Source organism: Gopherus flavomarginatus, chromosome 17, assembly GCF_025201925.1.
Source record: "Gopherus flavomarginatus isolate rGopFla2 chromosome 17, rGopFla2.mat.asm, whole genome shotgun sequence".
Taxonomy (NCBI): domain Eukaryota; kingdom Metazoa; phylum Chordata; order Testudines; family Testudinidae; genus Gopherus; species Gopherus flavomarginatus.
In genome coordinates this window covers 24240044-24264816 of record NC_066633.1, presented here as the reverse complement: position 1 = coordinate 24264816, position 24773 = coordinate 24240044, and the positions used below count along the sequence as shown (strand labels likewise).

The window sequence follows — 24773 nt, the reverse complement described above, 5'->3', positions numbered from 1 at the left end:
AAAATGCTACTTTCGCTTTATTTTTTAATAGTTTACCTTTAACACAATACTGTACTGTATTTGCTTTTTCCTTTCTTTTTTTTTTTTTTTTTTTTGTCTCTTCTTTTGCCTGATTGCATACTTACAGTTCCAAATGAGGTATGTGGTTGATTGGTCAGTTAGTAACTCTGGTGTTCGCAAGTCTGAGGTTCTACTGTAATAGTCGCAGATAGTAAATGCATTCTGTGAGGCACCCCTCTGAGTATGGGAGGATGAGATGAGCCTCACTGGCCACTGGATGGCACCACTGCTCCCAAAACATATAATGGGAGCTTTATTTTTCTGACTGTAAGTAAGGTGACAGTTAAGGAAAAAGGCAGAAGTGTCTGTGTGGCAAGTTTCTGGGTGTGTTTCCATTCTGGTGTGAATGCAGTTGATGGCAGCTGCTGATGGAATGCAGTACTATGGTGCTAACAAAAAAGGGTTTTAAAGCTGACAATTAGAGTGTATACTATTGTTTGGTAATGGGGCTAGTATCTAAACAGAGGGATTTAAAAATGTCTATTTATACAGTTCCAGCTGGGGTGCCTTTAGATATATTTCCTCTTTCTTATACAGCTGCTTTCATGAGCCAAGCGTAGTTGCAAGGTGAGTTTCAGTAGTCACCCTAAACTGTACATTGAGCTATCTAATGTTAGTGTATTAGACTATTTTGTGGTCAGGCTGAACCTGGAGAAAATGCCGTGCACATCATGTGTTGTGCAGGACTCCAAGGCGCTGATAGTATTGTAGTCTTTCAGAACTCCCTTTCTTGAGCTCTCCATTTCGATGTTGGTGAATGGCTTTATGAAAACCAAGATGGCCGCTGGTACTTTTTAAACAATGATGGAATTCAGCAGACCAGAGGCTAATATAGTGCGATGCTATTCTGTGAAGAGACGCTGAATAGGCCAGGCTGTGCTTTAGAAGAATGAGGGATAGGCAGAAGGCAAGCTAGTGTTTCATGGTCATCTTATGTTACACTTCAGCCTTTCAAAGAGTGTCTGGGGCTGGTTGAATGAACCTCTCCTGCACTCCAAATGCAGGACTCTAAAGACAAAGGAGACTCTTGTCACTTGCAGGCCCCTTCAGCGAATAAAAGCTATTGTCACATGAACAGGGGCAGTCTGGCAGGCTGTGCATGCTTCAGTGCCCCATGATATCGCTAAGTCTCAGCAGAAACCACATTCAGTGCCCTGTCAGCTTTGATTAGCAGGGTCTCATGACTTAATGTGCTGCGATATTTCATGTCTAAGGGTAGCGGCTGTCTTTCTGTGGGATGAATGCCCTCTATTGTCCACTAAGTTATTTTATTTACATTTTTTAAACAGCTTATGAAGGTAAAAAGATAGCTGTGCTAAAAAAAAATCAAATTCCTTTGCTTGTGGATCAGTAGTAAGTGCTTCTAGGGTCAGATACAGTGAAACTTGTTTTCGCAATTAGCATCAAAGTTCTGGTTTTGTTTAACAGCTTTATATTAAATTCTAAACAGGTGGCAGTGGAGCTGGGTTTAGGAAGGAAACAATAAATAATCTTTTTAGCCTCTGACAACCAGAAATATTCCTTGGCTTGAGAGAACTCCCACTCAAAGCTCTCTGCATTAGAAATCTGGGGACTTTTTTCTTGTTCTGATTTGTTTTTTATACAAGAACATTGGGGCTAAGGTTTAGCAGGGATGGGGAGATAATTTTTGCATTTCATTTTTAACGAATAAATGACATTCTCCTTCCGTATTTATTGTTTTTGTACAGAAAATGGATTTTGTAAATATGTTAAATTGAGCTAATACTTGCTAGTTTTCAATAAAAGAAACAGATTTTTTAATTATATCTAAGGCTAATTGCTAAAATTAGGAATTAGGCGATAAAGGCATTAAAATATACCATTTACTTATTTTAAATACACCCATCTTAGTGTTCTCAAAAACTGCATTAACACAGGGTTAGGGTTGAGATTACGTCAGTAATTTAGAGTAAAGTACATTTCTGGGATGGTTTAATTATTCAAAAAACAACCATGATAAACCCAGGAAATTCAGATTTAGGGATAAACTCAAAATAAATCCAAACATGCTAAGGGTCTAGCAATTCACATTTCAGGCACGCAGGCTACCTTAACTCAGCCCTCTAGTGATGCCTAATATGATTATGATTGTGGCATATTCACGTTTGTAGTTTTAAATTGATTAGATTCAACTGATGTTAGAATATACATTATATTGTTCTTTTGCTATGGTGTCACTGTAGGGCAGAGTTAAAGCTGTTTGGGTTCCCTAACTGACTTTCCAGACCTTAATATGTTTGGATTGCTTTTAAATTTAATCTTAACTCAGACTTTCCTGGATTGTTTTGTACACATTTTACCCTAAATCACTGATATGTTAACTGCATTTTAATATAGTTTTTGTGTGGAAATTTCCTTTTTTTAATTAAAAAATTAATACGTGAACAAAAAATAAGGAACTCAATGAGGATATTATCATGTGATAATTCTAATTGGATAATTCTAATAACCTTAAATCTTTTAGGGCCAGATTCACAGATACACTCTTGATGCTTTATGCTACTCAGGTACATTACAAAGTAGCCTGGCCAGAAATACTCACTAGTTAAACTGGGTTTAAAGCTGTGCTGTGTCATTGGAGCTGCACAAAACAGCCAGTGTTCAGTTCAATTGCCCCCTCCCTCCTATATTCCAACATGCTTATGTGCATGTGCATACACACAGGTTTCCAATCCAAATTCCCTCTCCCTCCTGTCCTCCAGATTCCTCTGCACCACAAAACAGTTCTCCTCCATCATGTTCTCCACGGTCCCCTGCATGTGCACACACCTGATTTCCCATCCCTCCTGTGCTTTGCACTGCGCTGTGCATGCGTGTGCTCACACGCACACACATCTGAGTTTCCCCCTCTATTTGAGCAGATCTGGAGTAACAGGTAATATCTGAAGAGAAATACTTGCACTTATTGGTGAATGATTGATTGATTGACTTATGTGTGTGTGTGTTTGTTTGTTTATAGCTGGAAGTTTTCCCATCAGTAAAGGCTAACACATAAAATCTTCTTCAGATAAACAAAAAATCATCCTCTTTCAAAATATCGCCCCCCCACCTCCCATCATTCCTAATGGTCACCTCCAAATTGCTCTCAGAGAAGATGACTGCCCTCTATGGGATGAGCTGGAGAAGAACATTGAGGAGTCAGTAAACAGGGTCATCTTTGCCTATCATCCAAGTCCCACTGAGAACCATAGGAGATGGTAGCCATTTTACAAAGAATGTCTTAACTGAGGGCAAGCTCTGGGCATCTGTCCCCATGTGAATAGCACCTTGGATCATTTTTGTGTTTTGTCCAGATATGATGTTTATGCTGACTGCTGCTCAAACAGAGCCTGACCCAAGGCCCTTGGAAGACAATAAAAGGATTCATTGTCTTCAGTGGCTTTGAATCAGACCATTGGTCATCACCTTTTCCTCTGATCTTACCCTTTTCCCTGTATCAGGCATCACTGTCAGCACATAGCCCTCATCACGAGCCTGCCCCTCCATAGGCTCAGGAAAGGAAATGGAAGAAAAGTGTAAACCTTTCCCATGCTTCTAATTTAGATCCAATGTGGAAGTGAACTGCAGGGGTGGGAAGGGGGGAGTTAATGTAACCCAAATGCTTGTCTGGGTTATTTCTTTGCTGTTATTTTTATTCATACTGGAAATTGGAATGCATTAGTAGGAGCAGAAAAGGCAGCACATGCTAATATTCAGAATTGTAAGAGGCATTTTACATGTGGGTTATGTTGGTTTCAGAGTGCATATAGAGGCCTTCCTAATAAATGCATTGTGTGTGCAGACATTACAAGGATTTTAGGGTTCCTGGATAATGTGCTGAGAGGATCATTTATAAAAGGTAGTTATTGGTCTTGCTTAACAGTTGGAGGAGTGGTGAAGGCGGCTAGGATTTGGAATTGCTATTGCCTTTCTGGTCCAAGTTTAATCTGAGGTTTCTACAACTTAGTTAACATGATTACTAGTTTCCAGTTATTCTGGCTACTCGTGGTCCAGAGTAGAGTATGCACAAAGCTGTGTGATGGAGAAATACTCAGTTACCATGGTAGGGTGTATCTTTAATTATCAGCTGAAGTACGTAATCTATATTCTGATAGACTTGTTATCGGACAGCAAAATTAGTCATGAATGAGTTGTTACATCCCTGGAGATCTTATCCTCTGTAAAAATAATATTAAAAATGGGGTCATTTTACAGAAAACTTTTTTGTGGAGTTGAACAACACCAAACATCGCAATAACAAAATAAATAATAAAATAGATACAGCAGCCAAGTCAGTCACATCTTTAGTTCAGTTAGGCTTATCTCTTCTATTATTATTCAGATTGTAAACATGCTGATACCATCTGATGTTGTCCTTTCTGTTCAAAGAACTGGACTCTGTAAGTACACCCTTCAATAGGGCCTTCTGTTTGTTTGTTTCTAACACTAGTAATCATAAAACCAAGAAAAGCATTTCAACAAATCAGTTAAGTGTGTGCTTAATTTGAGATTTAACTCGTTGAGGGCACGTCTACACTAGGAATTTGTGTCAACAAAAGTGATGTCTATAAGGTGGACGGAAAGCTGGCTAGATCGTCAGACTCAACGGGTAGTGATCAATGGCTCCATGTCTAGTTGGCAGCCAGTTTCAAGTGGAGTGCCCCAAGGGTCGGTCCTGGGGCCAGTTTTGTTCAATATCTTCATTAATGATCTGGAAGATGGTGTGGACTGCACTCTCAACAAGTTTGCAGATGACACTAAACCGGGAGGAGTGGTAGGTATGCTTTAGCGTAGGGATAGGATCCAGAGGGACCTAGACAAATTAGAGGATTAGGCCAAAAGAAACCTGATAAGGTTCAACAAGGACAAGTGCAGAGTCCTGCACTTAAGACGGAAGAATCCCATGCACTGTTACAGACTAGGGACTGAATGGAATGGGTTACCTAGGGAGATGGTGGAATCTCCTTCCTGAGAGGCTTTTAAGGTCAGGCTTGACAAAGCCCTGTCTGAGATGATTTAATTGGGAACTGGTCCTGCTTTGAGCAGGGGGTTGGACTAGATGACCTCCTGAGGTCCCTTCCAACCCTGATATTCTATGATTCTATGATTCTTTGATGTCAACACCCAAAAGTCGACATAATAAAAATTGCAAGTTCATGTTAACACTTGCTCCCTCTGTTGGCAGATTGTATCCACAGTGAGGGGACCATCATTGACAGTATGAGCAATGCACTGTGGGTACCTATCCCACAGTGCTTCTGTCACTAGGTGTTATGGAATGACTGAGCAGATCACGGCACATCTTGAGACAGTGCTAAATGTCCTGTGATGTGTTGTTTTCTGTCCCAGCACTCTATGGGCTTCCGGCTTTCGTTCGCAGCATTTTTCAGCGGCCCATCTATGCTGTTCACTCTGGCATCTTTGTGAGAAGGGATGGATCCCACGTGGCTCTCTTATGCTTTGTTAAGTGTCATGAAGACATCACGGATGGCAGTGCAGTTAATCGTGAAGTTCCTAACTGAAGAAGACTTGCGGGTGCCTGACATTCTGTGGGATATGGATAGGGGCATTTAGATGGTTTTTGGCATTCACAGAGCAGGTGCATAGGGTAGAACCTCACTTTTGGGCTTGGGAAACAAGCATTGAATGGTGGGATCGTATCGTCGTGCAGATGAAGGATGATGAGCCGTGGCTACAGATCTTTTGGATTTGGAAAGCCGCCTTCCTGGAACTATGCGTGGAGTTCACTCCAGATCTGCTTCTTGGTAGAAAAGCATGTGGCAATTGCTGTGTGTGGCAAAAGCTGGCAACTTTAGACTGCTACTGGTCAGTTTCAAATCAATTTGGAGTGGGGAAGTTGACCATTGGGGCTGCGTTAATGTGAGTGTCCACGGCAATAAATCTCATCCTCCTATGAAGAACCTTGACTCTGGGAAATGTACGTGAATTAGTGGATGGCTTTTAGGAAATGGGTTTCACAAACTGTGGAGGCGTCACCATGGGTGTTTCACTGATATCAACATGGGGTGATCTGGGAAAGTGCATGACGCATGCATCGTCAGGAACACCATTCTGTAGAGAAAGCTGCAAGCAGAGACTTTCTTTCCTAACCAGAAGATTACAATGGGGAGTGTTGAAATACCCATAATGATCCTGGGGGACCCTGCGTACCCCATACAACGTGGCTTATGAAACCTTACACGGGACACCTGGACAGCAGTAAGGAGCAGTTCAAAAACAGACTCAGTAGGTGCCGGATGACAATGGAATGTGGTTTTGGCAGATTAAGGCACACTGGCAATGCCTTTATGGCAGGTTGGTCCTCACTGAGGATAATATTCCTGTGGTCATAGCTGCATGCTGTACGTTGCGTAATCTCTGTGAAGCTAAGGGTGAAAGGTTTGCTCAGGGGTGGAATGCTGAGGCAGACTGCTTGGCCACTGATTTTGAGCAGCCAGATACCAGGGCTGTCAGAGGAGCCCACGAGGAGCTATTTGAATCATGGAGTCTTTGAGGCAGCACTTTGACAATGACCACCAGTAACATCTATCTCTGTCGGAGCTGCTTCAGTGTTACGTTACATGTAGTTTTACTAGGGGGCAATCCATGTTTTATTACATATTCAGTGTTACATTACATATAGTTTTCCTAGGAGGCAATGGTGACATTTGGGGCCTTGTATTCCTGTAATAAAGTGATTGCAATGCCTGTGCATGTATTGGCAGTGCCTGCAATCTCACCTTGTAGAAAAAAAATAAAGATGATTTACCATTATAAAAGTTTGCTTTTATTGCACATGAAACAGCACACACAAACACACAGATGCTTGATGGGAAAGGAGGAGCCAGGGAAAGGCAGACTCTCACGGCTGTGTTTAGGTCCAGCTATCATTGTGAAAGTTATCTGAGGAGGTGGAGTGAAGGGGAAACTGAGAAGCCCTGGAAGGTGGAAAGGAATGTGTGAGCAGAGTTTGGGGGAGACATGGGAAAGAGTTCTGAATGTGCTGCAGTGGAGGTCAAGCACTGATTTGCTCATCTACAGCATTATTAAGGACTTCAGCATCTGCGTTTGCTCTCCCATTACTTTAGTCATCTGCTCAGTAGCGTCCTTAACAAACACGTGATTCTTTTTTCTGTCTGACTGTTTGGCTTCCCAGCACTCCTTTCGTTCCCTTTTTTCTGTATTGCAGCACTGTAGGACCTCCCGGAACACGTCTTCTTTGCTGCATCTTGGACTCTTTCTTATCTGGTGGAGGTGCTTGGCTGAGGTGTGTGAGGTGTTCCTGAAGGCCACATCTGGTGAAGCAGAGAGGACAATACACAGAAGTGGGATTGTTAAATTCACGCACAGCACTGAAATATTTCTGTTAAACACACCTTTTACAACATTGCCATCACTTTCTTGCTGACCCTAGCCAGGCACACATCTCCACAAACAGCCAAAGCATGGGGAGTGTTGGCAGGGAAGCTGGAGGGAGGGGGCTACACCACATGTGGAAAAGAGCAAACACGGTTTGCAAGGGTTGTGGTGCAGCATTCTAGGGAACAAATTCTAAAATTCTCCCACACTTTTCCACAAGCGGGGGTAATTCTAGCAGACATCTCACCACTAAGGATGAGCAGGGAAATGTGGGTACATCTACTCCATGCTTGTGGCTTCTTCCCTGCTCCTTATGCTGCTCGCCTATGTGCTGCTTTGGTCTCTCCACAAGTGATTGATGAGTGGTGTGGGAAAGTTTCCTACAATGGGGGAAGGAACAAAGCTACTCTGCCTCGGAAACTTCGGCAGAGGATTACTGAGTACCTCCAGGAAACTTTCCTGGAGATCTCTCTGGAGGATTCCTGTGAGATCTCAGCATTCGTCAATACCCTGTTCCGCCGTACTGATTAACTGCACAGGGAAATGTCCAGCACACACAAACACAGCCAGTCTCTCACATTTCTATAGCCTGAACCCACCTCCACACTACACAAACCACAGCCACTTACCGGGAGTCTCATCCATAGAGCAACTGCTGAGACTGGCTAGACACCTCTGGAGTGGAGAATAGTTCCTGGCTGCCTGCCTGCCCTACTGGGCGACTCTGCTGGGAGCTGCACATCCTCATCTAACTCCACCTCTTCATTAATAACTTTGTCCTCTGGGTTAGGTCCTCTTTCTGCCACCTCTGTGCCCTCCGAAGAATTCACGGGCTCTTGGCAATGGAGGTGAGGACGCGACCAAGGATAGCATCCAGCTCCTCATAGAACCAGCAGGTCTTGGGAGAAGCACCTGAGCAACAGTTTGCCTCCCTCGCCTTGTGGTACGCCTGCCTCAGCTCCTTTATCTTTGCTCTGCACTTGCAGCATGTCCCAATCACAGCCCTTTTCGCTCAAGCCTGGAGAAATCTGCCTGTAGGTATCCCAGTTCCTATGGCTCGAGCACAGCTGGGACTGCACAGCCTCCAGTGCCGTGACAAGGGCCAGGCGAGTGAGGCACTTGCCTCAGGCCTGCAAAGCAGAGGGGTGCAGAAAAAGACTGGTTTTCTCGCCTCCCTCCCCAGCCGGGCTTGTTCCCTCCCTGCGTGTGTCCCTGTGGGTGGCTGCCTGGAGAATAGCAGCCCCCCGGCAACCCCTTTCCGCGTGCACCGGGACTTGGTCTGCAGCGATTCCAGCCTCTGGCTCCAGGGCAGCTTCCCAGCCAATGCCCGTGTCTCCGCCTGACTCCTCTGGCCTGAGTCAGCCCAGGGCAGGAGGGGGAATGGGGAGAGCTGCTACCCGGTAACCCCAGCACAGCCCGGCTTGTGCCCTGGGGCTTCTTCCTCTGGCTTACCAGGCAGGGTTTAGTCCATTGTAGCCCAGACCAGCCCCAACCCCGGAGAACTGGCCCGACCCGCGGGGCTGGCAGGGGACGAGCCTGGCAGCCAGGAGGGTTTTAGGAGGAGCCAGAGGCAGGCCTGGTGCAGATCGTGGAGCTCCGCGTCCTTTGCCACCGCAGCTGCACTGAGCCGTGGCTGGGAACTTGGAGTGGGGCCCAAGTGTAAGCAGCACCCCTGCACCACCCTGGCGCAGCAGCTTCCGGGCTGGGCCTGCAGCACTCGGGGCCCAGGGCAGTGAGCAGGGCGCTCTGGGAGCAGCCGTGTTATTTCCCTCCTGGCCTGGCCAAGGATCGCAGCACAGTGGCTGGGAGCTGAGCCAGCTCCGGGGGGCTTTGGGCTCCTGGGTCCTGGCAGGGTTTGGAGGGGAGGCTACGAACGGGTGGCGGGGGGCAGCTTAGCTGCATTTGTCTAAGCAGCGTGTCCCCAGTGCTGGGCACATTGGTGCCCCAGCAGGGCGCTGCACTGGGACTGCTCCTGCTTCCGGGCTACAGCGCCCCAGATCCCCCTGCTCTGCTCAGGCCAGATCGCAGAAAGGCGGGGAGCTTGGAGAGTGAAGTGGGCTGGTTCTGGCATTTCCACCTCTGTCTGCTGCTCCTGCCCGGCCCTTTCCGCCCACCGACTCAGGCGCCCCCTCCCTGGGCACGGGCTGGGGGCTGAAGCAATCAGTGCTGCTCCCCGGCTGGGCTTTGCCCTGGTGCACTTGCACCGCCCCGAGACAGTTGCTTAAACACCAGCGCATTTAAAAACATGTTTCTAGTGAAGGGGGGGGAAGCTGTCAGTCCTTGGGAAGGGAAAAACCCCAGACATATGGGAGGAAAAAGCAACGGTGCCCGCCTGCTCCAGCAGTGAACGGGTGATGGAGGTGGTGAAAAATGAAACTAAAAACGACTGTTTTCTATTTAAAAATGTAAATAAACAGAACAGCCTTCCCTGCGGTGTTTGTCTAACTGCAGCAGCATTGCTGCTGTGTAGGTCATGAAAAGAGTGGTGCATAGTTTAAAACTTCCCATTCTGTTGATTTCTTAAGGAACAGTCCTTCATAGTCCAAACACAAAAGCTCATGATTTAATTGGGAGCAGAAACAAAAGCTCTGATTGTTGATGTTCAAACAATATTTTTTTTCTGAAGACTTCCTAGTTCAAACGGATCTTATGATTAAAATAAAAAAACTTTCTATTACCATTATTCTTCTTGTTTACGTATTTTTCTTTTTTCTTTTTTCTTTCTTTTTTTTTTTTTTTTACAAAGTAACTACTATGAAATTGTATGGAAGGGGGAGGGCGCAATTTTATATTCTTGCCTCGGGCGCAAAAATAGCTAGTTACGGCTCTGACGGCCTCCTCTCCCCATATACTGAGCAGATCCAGCAGGTCTGCAGTGGTCCAAGCAGGAGAGCGTTTGCTGCAATAAGCTGCCGTGGTCACCTGAGAAGATGTGATGAGACCTCTCCACACCGAGCAAACAGGAAATAGAATTTCAAAAATTCCTGGAGCTTCTAAGTGGGAGGGGAGGATGGTTGTTTACCTGGCTGCCGGGCAGTGGAGTTTAAACTGCTGACCAGAGTAGGTCAGGATGGGCATTGTGGGACATCTCCTGGAGGTCAGTTAAGACGATGAAATGAAGCATAGTGTCTACACTTGCATTTTGTCGACAAAAATGTAGAGGAAAAAGACTTAAATCTCTCGTGAGGACGGATGAATTTTGTCACCCAAACCAGGCATTTTCCCCAACAAAAGTCGCCTTGCAGTGTGTATGCACTCACTGTTTGGGTCGACAAATGGTAGTTTTGGTGACAAAACCTGGTAGTGTAGACAAGACCTGAGACTTAAGTGCATTCTTAAGTAATTTGCTGAATAGGGATGGGCTTAAGGACTATTTCTGTGCCTTGCTGAATCAGGCCTCAAAGAACATGTTTTAGCAACCCCTTGGCAGAATGGTATGACTGTATTAATTTTCAATTCACGAGCAACAGTTATCCAATGTTTTGCATCACCTTATTGTACTAGGGTGGGGCTGCACCGAGTAGAGAAGGGAAACTGAAGCCAGGATGAAAGCAAGTTCTTGAGGTTAAAATACAGGATGGGAATGCAGAAGATCTTGGTTCTATTCCTGGCTCTGCCACTGACTGCTTCTGTGACTTTCCTCAAAAATCATTTTGCCACTCTAGGGCTCACTTTCCCATCTGCAGAATTAGGATACTGATTCTGAGGAACTTCACATGGGGATTACAAGATTTAGTTCATCACCATTCAGAACACAGCATAAAAGGGCACAATATAATTATTATCATCCTTTTATTTGTTATTCATAGCATCTGGGGTATGTGGAGCTAAATTTAAGTGATTGAACCTAAAAATCTGATTTTTAGTTGTATTCACATTTATGAATGAGATGTTTTCACAAAATATAACTGCATTGAAAGTTTAAAATCAGAAGGAATTGTGTTCAAGTTAACTCACAAATATCGTTTTTTGTTCCGTTTTTAAATTTATATTCCTGGAGAAAATTACCTATCAGTTGAGTCTTTCCAAACACTTGACTAGAGACTCTGGTTTTTTGCTCTAAATTTTTTAATAGAATGCTTGATCCCAGAATTTTTCTTCTGAGGTTTAATACAGTTTAAAACATGTAATGCCACTGATAGTGTTTTTGTGGATTTGTAAATGAAATCTGTGCAGGCAGTTGCATTTAATTAGCACATTCAAAATATAACAATAAATAGAATCATTCTGCGACTAATGTGTATACTTCAGTTTAGAAACACATCTGTTTATAAGCTCTCCCAAACACACATTTTCCACTACAACCAGAAGTATTTTCTATCTTTTGTGTTTTCTAGGCAGCCATTCTGAGTATAAAGCTAAAATTACAGCTGGATCTAGATGTGGAGAAGGTAAGTCTGTTTCCCCTGTTGTCTTCTCTATCATCAGATGCATCCTTTGATAAACCAGACACACAGTCTTGCACAAAAGTGGAAGTTATATACCAGTACTATACACTAATATCTAATTTGCACAAAGTCGCTAGGGAGCTGCTAAAAATTTTGCTTCATCCTGTGAAGTGACTGAAAGATTTTTTTATACCACATTCCATCTTAATAGAATATTTTTCTAACTGGAATCTGAAACTCCAGCTGTGTTGATTCTCTTTTGCAAATTATTGTGTCTGTAATAAGGTTTATTAAATGCAAAAATAATCCCATCTCCTCCTCTGCTCTCCCCATTCAGAATAATGGGTGTAGGAAGATAACTGAAATATTTTCTACCTATGTGGTGGTAAGAGATGGCCTGAGTTAAATAAATTCTAATGCCAAAGGTTTGTAATGTTGTTGGTAATATTTGTGTTGAAAATTCTGTGTAGAAAACTCCCTTTCGGCATATTTGGATATAGAAATATTTTTCTAACGTTTAAGCAATTTGGAACACTTTTCTCAAGCACTTTCAGACCTCAGTATAGAAGACTTCGAGCTAGAGTGTTGCCCATCCCGAGCACCCATGCAGGCGTGTAAGGCTCACTATTCACTTTCTGAGCAGCAGCAAAATTGGACAGCTCCTGCTCCTGTGCCTGTAAGCTGGGAGTGGCAGGAGACTTAGCTCTGCCTCTCCAGTGCTGCTGAGCCAATGCAATGGGAAGCGGTTTGCATCAGGTATAGAGGACAGTGTCTCTGTAATGCTTTACAAGTGCAAAACTATTTTTCTTCCTAGATGTGCACTCCATTGCTACTTCAAGAGAAGACTAACCTAGTGGAGGCTTATGTGGCAGAATATCCTGATCTCCAGCGCAAACTCTTGCAGACCCTGGATATGTGGTGTGAACCTAGTTTTAATACTACAGACATCTCAAGGTAGAAGATTATTCTATTTTCCAGTGTTTTATCCTTCTTCTGTCTAAACAGCATACAATATTATATGACATTATGAGCAGGTGCTAAATAGCTATCAGGTAAGGACAATATGTTTTCTAGTGCTCTTTCTGCGTTCACTAATAACACGCTGAAAGCCATGGAGTAACTTGCTAAATGTTGTGTAGTAACTTCCCATCAGAGAAGGGAAAAATTCTGGTAATTGTGAAATTTGGTCTCTCAAAAGGCCTTATCCTATGAGACACTGAGCACCTATCACTCCCATTGATGTCATTGGAAGTGGCAGGGACTGAGCACTTTGCACAGTGAGGCTAAACATGAAAACATTGTAGTAGATCTTATCCAGGAAACCTCAACAGCCTGACTCTGGTGCTGCAACATCCATTGTGCATATCTGGCAGTGAGATGTGGGGAGGGGAATAAGGATCATCAGTTGGTAACCCTGATTTCAGTTGAATTTTCAACTGAAAATTCCCTTTCCGTCAGCTTCAGATAGCAGTGCTAAACCGGGAAATAGTGCAGTTGTGAAGGAGCCATCTGCAGATAGTCCTCGTCAAAGTAAAAAGCCTTTGCACTCGCTCCATGCGTGCGCGTCTAATATTCCCATGATACAGTGTCAAAAAACAAGAAATATATGTACTCATCATTTCTTTTCCAGTGAAATTATCAGGGTTGTTTTTTAATTTATAAACCACCTCTCACCAAAGTGGCTTATGCCAAGTAAGCATCAGCAGTGCAATCAAAACAACAGCATATATGCAGCAGATACAATGCTAATAAAAGCAGAGTGGGTCTTACATACCAGGTTGCTGGAAATCAGGTACTGACATGAACTCTTAAAACCCTTGAATGGAGAATTGGAGACTGATGAAGACATGAGTATCAGCTAACTGATGGAAAGAATAGCACTTACCTTAAAGTAAGAATGACCAAATGGGTCAGACCAGAGGTCCATATAGGCCAGTATCCTGTCTTCTAACGGTGGCTGATACCTGGTGCTTCAGAGGGAATGAACAGAACAGGGCAATTATTGAGTGATCCATCTCCTGTCATCCACTTCCAGCATCTGGCAGTCAGAGGCTTAGGATGCCTGGGGCACAGGGTTGCATTCATGATCATCTTGGCCAAAAGAACTTAGTTCTACTTTTGGCCTTCACAACATCCCCTGGCAATGAGTTCCACAGAGTGACTGTGCGTGTTGTAAAGAAATACTTCCTTTTGTTTGTTTTAAACCTGCTGCCCATTAATTTCATTGGGTGACCGCTGGTTCTCGTGTTGTGTGAAGGAGTAAATAACACTTCCTTATTCACTTTCTCCACATCATTCAGGATCTTATAGACCTCTATTATATCCCTACTTAGTTGTTTCTTTTCTAAACGTAAGAGTCCCCAGTCTTTTTAATCTCTCATACGGAAGTTGTTCCATATCCCTAGTAATTTTTGTTGCCCTTCCCTGTACCTTTTCCTTTCCTAACAGAACTTTTTTGATACGGGGTGACCAGAACTGCTCACAGTATTCAAGGTGTGAGTGTACCGTGGATTTATATAATGACACTATGATATTTTTTGTCTTGTTATCTGTCCCTTTCCTAATAGTTCCCAACATTCTGTTTGCTTTTTTGACTGCTGCTGCACATTGAGTGGATGTTTTCAGGGAACTATCCACGATAACTCCAAGATCTCTTTCTTGAGTGGTAACAGCTAATTTAGACCCAGTTGGAGGAAAAAATGGTATAGGCTCAGCTTTGATGGATGAGGGGGGAAAAGAAGTTGTCACCATCACCCAGCTACAGACAACACCCCTGCTATTAAAAGGGAGAAGTATCTTATCTGTTTGCATTGATGTTTCTTCCTGGCTTTGCTTGTTTTGTTTACAGGCAGTATCAAGGTTTACGACCTAACAAACTCAACCATAAAATGCTAAGCAAACTGGTCTTCAGGCTCCTAGAACAATATAACCTAGATCCAGGTATGTGACATTACACTAAATCATTTAATCACCTTTCCAGTGAACAACAGATAAAGCTTATCTGTCTTCCCACATGTCCAGCAAGGAATCTCTGCTGTCATCTGGAACTTAATTGATGTTGTTTAAAAACAAAGCACATAAATTAAGGAAATTTTCACTTTGTGTTGTTGAAGAATTAGATGCTGGTGACTAATAGGCTGTTTCTTCCATGATATGACATAAATCTTGGCTTCAGAATGTTATGCATAAACATGTGATGGTCAGTTTTGAGTACTAGCTCCATCGGGCTCACATAAGAGGTCTCACATTACTCATTTGGGGATTCTGACTTTGTGAGTTACAAGACCATCAGCTTAAAAGAGATAAACCATGAGAAGAAGGAGACACGTGTATCTTTCCTGTGAAATAGGAATGGCTGCTGCTGAAGGGAATTTAAAGGGCTCTTGCAACCTTACGGGAGAAGTAATACAGTTTACATCCTTGTAAGGGATCTACTTCACTCCTAAATGTCACTTGAAATCCATTCTCTTTAACATTTTGCATTGATTATTACTGGGAGATGTGTTAGGTTTCCTTGCATTGTGACATTAACAAGTAATGACTCCTGGCAGAAATCCTTAGGGGCCCCCTATAATTTGCATCCGATGTAGGTCCCTCACTCCATCGGGACCACTGAATATTGCATATTTCCCTGTTTTCTGGAACTGAATGTTATTTGCTAACCTAAGTTGTGAATTCCATTCCATCTTGCAGTGATACTGTGTTGCATATTCATCTTCACTTCTCCAAAATGCTGCTAAATATAAAAGAATTATCCTCATAGACCCTCCCTTAGAGCATGTAATTGTAATTAATTCCCATTGTATTGGTGGGCAAACTGAGGCACAGAGGAATTAAGAGATTTGTTTAAAACCATGCAACAGGTTGATGGTTCACCCAGGGTTAGACCTGAGGATTTTCTGCCTCATAAGCCTGGACGTCCACTAGGCCGTATGTCCCCTGTCAATTTACAAAGGGAGTTGAAGGAATTGCTCTCCCAAACCCATGAAAGACCCACACACAGAGAAAACTGACTGTACAGGAGAAATGGTGAAATTGTCCATGCATAAAGTGCTGTCAAACACAGAGCAAGCAAACTGAAAAAAACAGCTTTGTTTCCTTTAACCTTAGATGTTACTTGTAACAACAGTAAGAAAAAAATGTTAAGACAAAAATGTGCTTTTGGAGTTGATAGTGCCTGTTTAATTATGAAGGTTTATAAATCATACTGAAGGTATAAAACACTGTACAGTATAACTACAAAGCATCATTATTATCATCATCTCCTGTTGGTGAGTGTTTAGCATCTCCAGGATTTTTATTCACACATTGCCAGATCTCTCTAGCTGCACCTGCTGTATTAATGACTGTAGGGTATGTACCAGTGGTTCTGCAGAAAGAGATTGTGGGGGTAGAGCAGATTGGGTAGGTGGATTCGCCAAGGCAATGAATGACCTTGAAAGACTCCAGCAGTTTGAAGGAGGAGTCTGCCTGTTTTAGTTTAACTTCACATGTGGATCTCTCTCTGGATCCCGAGTGGGACTTTAAATCCGCTGCCCGAATGTATGTTCATATTTCTAGGGTTTACCTCAACTTTTTCCCAGCAAGGTACCTGCAGTGTGAAAGAGATTTGGCCACCAGCTTGATCTGTAACACTGTTATTTGTATTATTGTTAGTGCACAATAATAAAAATAATGCCTCAGTTAAAAAAATTGGCCCTTGAGTTTTCCTGTGGGTATTAACATACAGATAACTGAAGAATTACTTTGAACCTTTGATCAATTTTCTTTTTATTGTAAAGGTCAGTAAGTACACCCTGAAATTCCAGAGAGAGCTCATGCTGCAAGTCAGGACATGCATTGCCAGGTGTTTCCGGTTTTTGAGGATTTAATTGGAATTGTTTTTCTTTGAGTGCTGTCCCTGTGGGTGCTCCATTTTAGGTGTTGGAGCACCCCTGTGCTCATACTCAGAGACTTTTGGTAGCAGTGCCCAGTTGGGTCGCACATGCATGGTCCCTATCTCCTGCTGCTTCAGGCAGTTAACTGATGCTGTGCTCCGACCCCGACCTCCCCACCCCCCCCGCACTCAGTTCCTTCCCTACTGCCCTCGGCTACAGAGTTGGAGCAATCAGCAGCGCCTCCCTACTTAGCTACTTAGTAGTTAATTAGTTTAACAGTTAGTTACTTAGTTTCCTCGTTAGCAGCTATTTACATTGTTTTCCTTTTTCTTTTATCCCTGTCACCATAGTTTAAAACAAAACAAAACCAACCCCTTTTTCCTTTTACTTTCCTTTTGAACTACGGGCTGAGGAGAAGTTTCAGTTGAACCGCGGCATACACAGCTGCTCTGAGGGTGAAAGCCCCCCCGACAGGAATGCCTGGTTTTCCAGGCTTTAAAGGCTGTCTCAACTGCAAGCTTGCTATACCTGTCTCAGATGGCCATGATCAGCGTGTTTGCTGCCTAGGCGAAAGACACACAACTCAGAAGTCTTAGCACTGTCTCAAGCTCACTGCCGGGACAAGAAGAGCTAGAAATTTGCTGTTAAAGCTCCTCCTTATGGCGAAGTCTCTCAGACCTGCATCTGAGCCTGAAGCCCTCTTGGTGAAACTTCACCAACCATGGCTTCTGACAGGCGTCCCTCCTCAATCCGTGCATCTGAGCAAACTGTCAAAAGGGCAAGCAGCTATGTCTCCAACTCAGGAATCGGCCAAGAAGTGTCGTTCTGCAAGAGGACACTCAGCACTGGCAGCCGACCCAGCGGGACCACCCGGCACCGCCGGTACCTCTAGAGCCAGAGACTCTAAAAGAGCCGCTCCCACAGAAGCACTAAAGGGAAATCTGAACCCAATGCCTTGACGCTGCCAATACCAAATCTGTGATCCGCACGCAGCGGTGGGGCACCAGGACAGATGGCGGCTCCTTCAAAGACACGCTCGGTGCACACAGTGGTGCAGCCTTCAGCACCAGCTTATACAGAGCAGCTCCAGGCACTGACAGTGATACAGTCTCAGGGGCCAATCAAACAGACATCACAGCAGTTTCTCGACAAAAGGGTCTCTTAAGGCTTGGCTACTCTGGAGAGTTGCAGCGCTGGTGGTGGGTTTACAGCGCTGCAACTTAGTAACTGTCCACACCTGCAAGGCACATCCAGCACTGCAACTCCCTGGCTGCAGCGCTGGCTGTACACCTGGTCTGCTTGGGGTATAACGATTGCAGCGCTGGTGATGCAGCGCTGCTCGTCAAGTGTGGCCATCAAAAGCGCTGTAATTGGCCTCCAGGGTTTTAGGAGGTATCCCAGAATGCCTGCTCACAACAAATCAGAAGAGTGGCTGAACTCCGTCTGGGCTCCCCGGAGCTGCTTATCTAAAAAACAAACACAGCTCCTGTTTGCTCGAGAAGAGGCAGGCAGGGGAATTGCTTTGGAATGTTCACAGCTGTTTGCCTGAGGAGAGAAGCCACACGGCGGAGGGGGAGGGGGAGTCCGTGTTGGAGCTCATAATTTGCATTTAGTGAATAAGAGGGGTGGGGGAAGGGCTCGAAACTTTTAAAATGATTGCAGGTTGGTGATGTGTATGTCCCAGTCCTTAGAACTTGCAAGGCAGGGAGCTGACAGCTCCAAAAATCCACTCTCTCTCTCTCCCCCCACGCTCCCCCTCACCCCCCTCTTTTGAAAAGCACGTTGCAGCCACTTGAACGCTGGGATAGCTGCCCATAATGCACCACTCCCAACAGCGCTGCAAAAGCTGCAAATGTGGCCACACTGCAGCGCTGGTAGCTGTCAGTGTGGCCACACTGCAGCGCTTTCCCTACACAGCTGTACAAAGACAGCTGTAACTCCCAGCACTGTACAGCTGTAAGTGTAGCCATGGCCTTAGTCGGTTCTGCCCCTGACTCCCCTATCATCGGCACCAATGCAAACATGTCACCCTTGGCACCGAGTCTCCTCGCATCTCCAGTACAATCCACTCCTCCCTATTTGAGTGAGGAGGATGAGAGTGAGGAAGGACAAGGAGATCTCCCATCACAATCTCTACCATGAACCGACTAACTCAGGACCCCCTCAGGGGACATATTACACTGATTCCGAGTATTTTCAATGGTATGGCCAGCCCTGAGGGGCCCCCCATACCTCCCCCACCCCAATGGGCATACTGGAACCTGTGGGTGGCATACTTCACACAACAGGGACTGCCTGCCACATCCAGACCTGGCACACAGCAGTCACCTGTGCCTGGACCTTTGATGGTGGCAGGGAAACTGGGGGAAGATGAGGAAGAACCCCGATCATGGAAGGGGTACCACTTACCCATTTCCCATCACTATCCACAGATGACACTGTTACACCTCCTCCCCATAATATAGGGGATGATTTTAGACTATTCCAGGATCTATTTAAAAGAGTGGCTAGCTCCCTGGACATCTCCCTTGGGGAGGTCCAAGTGACACAACACAAACTAGTGGAGATTTTGCATACATCTGCTTCATCCAAAATTGCTGTGAGTGAGGTGCTGATGGACCCCGTCAAAACCATTTGGCAGAACCCTGCCACTACTCCTCCAACCTGCAAGAGGTCTGACAAAAAATATTATGTACCAGCCAAAGGCACAGAGTTCCTCTTTTCACATCCAGCGCCCAATTCCCTAGTGGTGGACACAGTCCAGGAACATGGTAGGCAACGACAGCCCAAAACCACACCTCACGACAAAGACTGGAAAAGTCTTGATCTTTTTGGTCGCAAGGCTTATTCCTCGGCTACACTAAACCTCCGTACAGCCAACTACGAGGCATTACTGGCAAAATATGACTATATTAACTACACAAAGATGTCTGAATTGACTGATTTTATTTCTGAGGACAAGAGAGAACAATTCACAGCACTTGTATCAGAGGGACAACTCATCTCCAAAACAGCCCTGCAAGCCACACTTGATTCTGTGGACACAGCTGCACGTTCAGTGGCGACGGCTGGCACGATGAGAAGGGCCTCATGGCTCCATCTCTTCAGCTTTCCTAAGGAGGTGCAATCCACAGTTGAGGATTTCCCATTTGAAAGTCCCAAACTCTTTGACAAGAAGACAGATGACTCTCTCCACTTGCTCAAGGATTCACGGGCAACACTTTGATCCTTGGGAGTCTATACACCCAAACCCAAGAAAAAACAGAGAAATGTACCCCAACACTACTGCCAGACCATGTATTCACAACAGCAATGGTGATTAGAGTCACAGGCCCACAAACACAGGCACCTGAGGAGACGCCAATCCACTTCTTCAGTAGCTGCGTCCCAACCATCAACCTCCAGACAACAAATTTGAAGCCTTGGTTGAGGGCACGAGAGCCCGAGGTCTATCTGTGCTGGTGACACCATCTCTCTCCCAACCATTCAGATATCGTCTAGTTCCATTTTATCCAATCTGGAAGACCCATCACATCTGACAAATGGGTGCTAGAAATTGTACAAACTGGTTACTCCATTCCCCCCCCTTTCCCCAACTCCCCTACCCATCCTTCCTCCCTGTCCCTCTTCAGGGATCCCTCCCAAGAGTCTCTGCTGTACCAGGAGGTAAGCCACCTCTTGCAACTAGGAGCAGTAGAACCCTTTCAAAGAGAACACAGAAGGAGAGGATTTTATTCCCACTATTTTCTCACAAAGAAAAAGTCCGGTGGATGGAGACCAATATTCGATCTACAATGACTCATCAAGTTTGTCAAAACACAATGATTCAAGACGATCACACTACACACCATAATTCCAGCTCTAGAAAGAGGGGATTGGTTCTTGTCCCTCGACCTCTGGGACTAGATGACCTCCTGAGGTCCCTTCCAACCCTGATATTCTGTGATTCTATGATGCCTATTTTCATTTAACAATACATCCCTCTCATCGCAGATTTCTCCGTTTTACCATCGGACAGGACCAGTTCCAATAAAAGGTCCTTCCCTTCTGCCTCTCTGCTTCCCCTCAAGTGTTTTCGAAGGTACTGGCCGTGGTTGGAGCATGCCTGCGCAGCTATGCAATCAATACGGCAGGCAGCAATACAAGCCACCAAACAGATGGTAACCCTTTTCACGAGATTGGGCCTCCAAATAAACACTGACTCCAGTGCAGGAGTTGGAGTTCATTGGGGCCCATCTCAATTCTACCGAGGCCATAGCCTCTCTGCCAAGGCAATGGTTTCTCACTCTCACCAGCCTCATAGCCATGGCACAGAACAGTCCACAGATATCAACCAGGACTTGCCTACAACTTCTTGGTCACATGGTAGCCACAACGTTTGTCATCAGACATGCCAGATTAAACAAGCATTGCCTGCAAGGATGGCTCCTTATGAATTATGTCCCACACAGACACAGCATAAACAAATGTCTTACGATGCCAGACAAAATAAAGGACTCTCTACTCTGATGGACACAACCAGCCAATGTATGCACAGGAGTGCCCTTCTTTCAGAAGACGCCGACACAAACTATCACTACAGATGCCTCACTGTTGGGATGGGGGGCACACGTGCATCCACATGCTATCCAGGGCTGCTGGTCTCCTGCAGAATCCCTTCTACATATAAATCTGTTAGAACAGCCGAGTTCCATCCTCTTTGGAACCCCCCTTCAGGTAGTTGAAGGCTGCTATCATATCGCTCTCCCTCTTCTCTTCTGCAGACTAAACAAGCCCAGTTCCCTCTGCCTCTCCTCATAAGTCATGTGCCCCAACCCCCTACTCATTTTCGTTGCCCTCTGCTAGACTCGCTCCAATTTGTCCACAACCCTTCTGTAGTGGGGGGCCCAAAACTGGATGCAGTACTCCAGATGTGGCCTCACTAGGGCCGAATAGAGGGCAATAATCACTTCCCCTGATTGGCTGGCAATGCTCCTACTAATGCAGCCCAATATGCCATTGGCTGCCTTAGCAATGAGGGCACACGGCTGACTCATATCCAGCCTCGCATCCCTTGTAATCTATCCACTTTATAGTCCATTCATCCAATCCATACTTCTTTAACTTGCTGGCAAGAATACTGTTGCTGGCTTATTTTTTGTGGTTTTTGCCACCAGTTTTTCCCTTAGATTTAATCCTGAATTGCATTTTGTACAAACCTTTAAGCCCTAGAGATAACACTGTACAATATATACTGAGAATGATTATTTCTCATGTATTTAAACAGCAGAGGGCAGAAGAGGGCTGCTCAGAAATCTGTGCATTAGTTTAGGTATGTCACTACCATCCTTAGACATTGCGAGAATGCAGTGCATACCAGAGGACAGCCACCATGGGAAGCTCTACCTGTACTTCACAGAGTTTCTTTGAGTTAAGTATTTTCAAAGGATGTTACTCTGGAGTCAGGTGAACGAGTGTAATATTAGAACTAAAGAGAAAATGCCTAATCTGTCGGAAGATGATAGGCAAAGTAACTTTTGTTCCCACAAATATTCAGTTGTGTGCAGGCAGAGTAGAAGGATATGCTCTTCCATTAAATTAGGTCACCCAGGGTTGTAAACCATTGTTTCCCACCACTTGTGGATGATTTTCCTGCTGCATGTCTCATCCCTATTGTCAAATACCAGTACAACATTGTCTATGAAAATTGCCTATGTGCATTCACATTGTTAGGAGTTGTAAGCCTCTCACAGAAGGTCAGGAGCTTTTACCTGGCAGTGACCACTGGCTTGTACACCCACCTTCTCCCCAGTAGGATATGAAATACGGCATAGGCCAAATCACCACTCAGTTCCTTCAGGCTGCTGAAGGAGAGTTGAGCTTGGGACATGCTGCTGTCCTTGATCCTTCCCTTGTAATTTTCCCTGTTTTTCTAAAGAACTGTGTTTTTTTCTCTTTGAAGTACAAGCTACCGCTGAAGATGACCCCTAAAGGGCCCTAGTTAATCTAGGGAGGAGACAGAAGTGTGAGGACTCTGGAGCAATCCAAAGGTCTCTTGGTTTCTGCACTCTGTTAGGGCCAAACCCACTCTTCCCTTCTTGTTCTGAAACAGAGTTTGCCACATTGTCAGATGAGCCAGAAGCCTACCGTGTGGCACTCTTTCTTTAGGCTCTCATCTAAGTGCCTTCTTGGGAGGCCCAGCTGGTATCTGGACTACAAGTTTAATGGGATGGTCAAGAGCCTCCAAGAGTCTGTGGATTTTTGCTCCCTTTCCCCTGTGGAGACTTCTTTTCCTATTCCCTTGGAATGAAATTATGTAAAATCAGTGGGTCCTGGAAATTACACTAAAAGGATATCCTATTCAACTGCACTGTATGCCACTTCACCCTAATCTGCATGATGGACTCTTCTCATCAGAAAGTGCTATGGATCTAAAACATTTCCCTCCTCCAAATAGACCATAGTACAGAAGGTAGAGGCTTTAGTTCTCTTATTTCCAAAGATTTCAGCTCTTGTGGGCTGGTTCTCGTTTACACTAAGGCCCCTTAACATTTCAAGAGCAGTGGGAATCAAGTTAGTGCAGATGAGAATCAGGCTCTTGGTGTAATGTAAAGGCAGTGTTGAGTGGGACCTGATAGTGAATCAGAAGGAATGCAGTGCATTATCAGTTTTATACAGTCAACCACCAGATCTACAGAACCGAAGAGCTGTCATCCCAAAAGACACCCACAGACCATGTAACACCAGTGCAGTGTGTGTGTCCATTTCAAACCCTGTAGGTAAAGAGGACATCACATTGGTTTTTGCTTTCTGGCTGTTAGTATCAGGCTTCCTCCCTACCAAATGATGAAGATGGGTGGAAGGGTAGAATTCCTGGTTCCACTTTTGTGTCTATCCCAAATGTCAAATGCAATCTAGACTAGATGCCATTATGGTGCTACTTCAAGATTTTGTAATAATACACATCCAGTGATATATGTTGTGGGTAGGGTGACCAGACAGCAAGTGTGAAAAATGGGGATGGGGTGGGGGGTAATTGGCACCTGTATTAGAAAAAGCCCCAAATATCGGGACTGTCCCTATAAAATCGGGACATCTGGTCACTCTAGTTGAAGGAGGGAGTATTTATAAGAATCATAGACCCATAGAGTTAGAAGGGACCACAGGGATCATCTAGTCTAACCCTGCCAAGATGCAGGATTTGCTTTGTGCTGATGCGTAGGAACCTCAGCCATGGAGCAGGCCCAGGACCGTACAAACACGTATTGAAAGTATGGCCCCTTCTCCAAAGCGCTTACAATAGATCAGGGGCTCTCAAACTGGGGGTCAGGACCCCTCAGGGGGTCACGAGGTTATTACATGGGGGGTCACAAGCTGTCAACCTTCACCCTAGAATACTCAAGAAGCTAATAGAGGAGGTGTCTGAACCTCTTGCTATTATCTTTGGAAAATCATAGGAGACGGGAGAGATTCCAGAAGACTGGAAAAGGGTAAATATAGGGCCCACCTATAAAAAGAGAAATAAATATAACCCAGGAAACTACAGACCAGTTAGTTTAACTTCTGTGCCAGGGAAGATAATGGAGCAAGTAATTAAGGAAATAATCTGCAAACACTTGGAAGGTGGTAAGGTGATAGGGAATAGCCAGCATGGATTTGTAAAGAACAAATCGTGTCAAACCAATCTGATAGCTTTCTTTGATAGGATAACGAGTCTTGTGGATAAGGGAGAAGCGGTGGATGTGGTATACCTAGATTTTAGTAAGACATTTGATACAGTCTTGCATGATATTCTTATCAATAAACGAGGCAAATACAACTTAGATGGGACTACTATAAGGTGGGTGCATAACTGACTGGATAACCGTACTCAGAGAGTAGTTATTAATGGTTCCCAATCCTGCTGGAAAGGTATAACAAGTGGGTTCCACAGGGGTCTGTTTTGGGACCAGCTCTGTTCAATATCTTCATCAACGACTTAGATATTGGCATAGAAAATACGCTTATCAAGTTTGCAGATGATGCCAAACTGGTAGGGATTGCAACTGTTTTGGAGGACAGAGTCATAATTAAAAATGATCTGGACAAATTGGAGAAACAGTCTGAGGTA

General features: G+C 44.7%; 1 protein-coding gene across 7 annotated transcripts in view; it reads left to right on the top strand.

The window, feature by feature from the left end:
• The window catches only part of EXD3 (exonuclease 3'-5' domain containing 3), a 588712-nt gene that overhangs the window by 172623 nt on the left and 391316 nt on the right, over positions 1-24773 (top strand). For all 7 annotated transcript variants that reach the window (XM_050926488.1, XM_050926485.1, XM_050926483.1 and 4 more), the window contains 3 exons: positions 11757-11810; positions 12622-12761; positions 14656-14747. In XM_050926488.1, coding sequence (XP_050782445.1) covers positions 11757-11810; positions 12622-12761; positions 14656-14747 — 286 coding nt within the window. The remainder of the gene's footprint in view (positions 1-11756; positions 11811-12621; positions 12762-14655; positions 14748-24773) is intronic.